The sequence below is a fragment of the Gastrolobium bilobum genome, unplaced genomic scaffold (assembly GCF_033153095.1).
Source record: "Gastrolobium bilobum isolate Gb01-03AN ecotype WA unplaced genomic scaffold, APGP_CSIRO_Gbil_v1 utg4966, whole genome shotgun sequence".
NCBI classification, from domain to species: domain Eukaryota; kingdom Viridiplantae; phylum Streptophyta; class Magnoliopsida; order Fabales; family Fabaceae; genus Gastrolobium; species Gastrolobium bilobum.
The window spans coordinates 1-2,210 of NW_026896250.1; the positions used below are offsets into that span (position 1 = coordinate 1).

At 43.8% G+C, this 2,210-nt stretch overlaps 1 protein-coding gene across 1 annotated transcript; it reads right to left on the reverse strand.

The window, feature by feature from the left end:
- Nucleotides 1-27: 27 nt before the first annotated feature.
- Nucleotides 28-414, reverse strand: LOC133298456 (uncharacterized). The gene has a single exon (XM_061497747.1). It carries the CDS (start codon nt 412-414, stop codon nt 28-30), a length of 387 nt encoding a protein of 128 aa, XP_061353731.1.
- Nucleotides 415-2,210: the final 1,796 nt, after the last annotated feature.

Here is a 2,210-nt window from a genome sequence, read left to right on the forward strand (position 1 = left end):
TCTTAGCTCGACTTGTTGCTCCTTGAGTCAGACTTCAGCTGGGTCATCGAGATGAGAAGTTAATTTCTCATGCTCCTTGATCCCTCTATTATACTTCTTGAGTCTGTGTCCATTTACCCTGAGCGTTGCTCCAGATGTTTCATGAGCAATGGCAAATGCTCCATTGGGAAGTGCTTCAATGATTGCATAAGGTCCCTCCCATCTTGATTTCAACTTTCCAGGAAACAGTTTCAATCTGGATCGATACAGCAACACTTTGTCTCCAACTTCTAACTCTCCCTTGATAAGCTTTTTATCGTGCCAATTTTTCATCTGCTCCTTGTAGAGGTTGGCGTTTTCATATGTCTTGCTCCGGAATTCTTCCAGTTCAACCAACTGGAGCAACCTCTTTTTCCCAGCCATTCTGGAATCCATGTTTAGTAATGTGATGGCCCAGAATGCTTTGTGTTGAAGTTCCAGAGGCAAGTGACACGCTTTTCCAAACACCAACTTATAGGGGGAGCAGCCAATAGGCGTTCGATAAGCTGTTCGATACGCCCATAGGGAATCATCCAATTCGTTGGACCAATCTTTTCTATCTGGGTTTATGACCTTTTCCAGGATTTTTTTTATCTCCCTGTTGGACACCTCTACCTGCCCGCTGGTCTGTGGGTGGTAAGGGGTGGCAATTTTATGCTGCACTCCATATTTCTTCAGGAGCAATTGGAATTGTTTGTTCACGAAGTGTGTACCCCCGTCGCTGATAATTGCTCTAGGGGTTCCAAATCGAGTGAAAATATTCTTTTTGATGAACTTCAGCACTTTCCTGGCATCATTAGTGGGGGTAGCAACAGCTTCTACCCATTTCGACATATAGTCAACTGCAACAAGTATATACTTGTTTCCAAAGGAATGTGGGAAAGGCCCCATGAAATCAATGCCCCATACATCGAACAATTCAACCTCCATTATTGGAACAAGGGGCATTTCATGCTTTCTTGTAATGTTCCCTGTTCTCTGGCACCTGTCACATTTTTTAACAAAAACATTAGCATCTTTAAACAATGAGGGCCAGTATAAACCTGACTGCAGCACTTTAGCTGCTGTTCTTGCTCCAGCAAAGTGTCCTCCATAAGGGGAATTGTGGCATTGCTCCAGTATTTTCTGTTGTTCTCCTTCAGGGATACACCTTCAAAGTAATTGGTCAGAACACCTTTTGTAGAGCAAAGGGTCGTCCCAGAAATACTGCTTAGCTTCATGATGGAACCTTTTTCTCCCTTGGTGATTCAAGTGGTATGGCTCGATTCCGGCAGCCAGGTAGTTTGCAATATCTGCAAACAACTTGTTTTTCAGCGATCATTAGAAGCTGCTCATCAGGGAATGTCTCCTTGATATGATCTCCTTCTTGTGGGCTTGCTCTCTTTAATCGAGATAGGTGGTCAGCCACCTTGTTATCACTTCCTCTCCGGTCCTTGATCTCAAGGTCAAATTCTTGGAGCAATAGTACCCATCTAATTAGTCTTGGCTTTGCATCCTTCTTAGCAAAGAGTTGCTTGATTGCTGAATGATCAGTGAAGACTGTGACTTTGGAACATATTAGATATGAACGAAACTTGTCACATGCAAATACAACTGCCAGCATCTCCTTCTCCGTCACTGTGTAGTTGGCTTGTGCCGGAGTAAGAGTTCTACTAGCGTAGTAAACAGTTCTGAAGACTTTGTCTTTTCGCTGCCCAAGAACTACTCCCAAGTCGAAGTCGCTGGCGTCACACATTAGTTCAAAAGGAAGACTCCAATCTGGGCTTTGAATGATGGGTGCGGACACCAGCCTCAACTTGAGCTCCAGGAAGGCTGTCAAACATTTTTCATCAAAATTGAACTTCCTGTCTTGCTCCAGAAGTTCACAAAGTGGTTTGGCGATTTTGGAGAAGTCTTTAATGAAACGTCTGTAGAACCCAGCATGTCCCAAGAAGCTTCTGATCCCTTTTACGGTGGTAGGGGGAGGTAGCTTCTCAATTGCTTCCACCTTAGCCTTGTCCACCTCGAGGCCCTTGCTTGAGATTTTGTGTCCTAGCACAATGCCTTCTCTTACCATGAAGTGGCATTTTTCCCAATTCAGCACCAAATTGCTCTTGACACATCTTTTCAATACCTGTTCAAGGTTATTGAGGCAAGTAGGAAAAGAACAACCAATGACAGAAAAATCATCCATGAAAATTTCTACTGCTTCT

Excerpts from the sequence above, each read along its gene's own strand:
- LOC133298456 (XM_061497747.1), bottom strand. The coding sequence starts at position 414 with ATGGATTCCAGAATGGCTGGGAAAAAGAGGTTGCTCCAGTTGGTTGAA.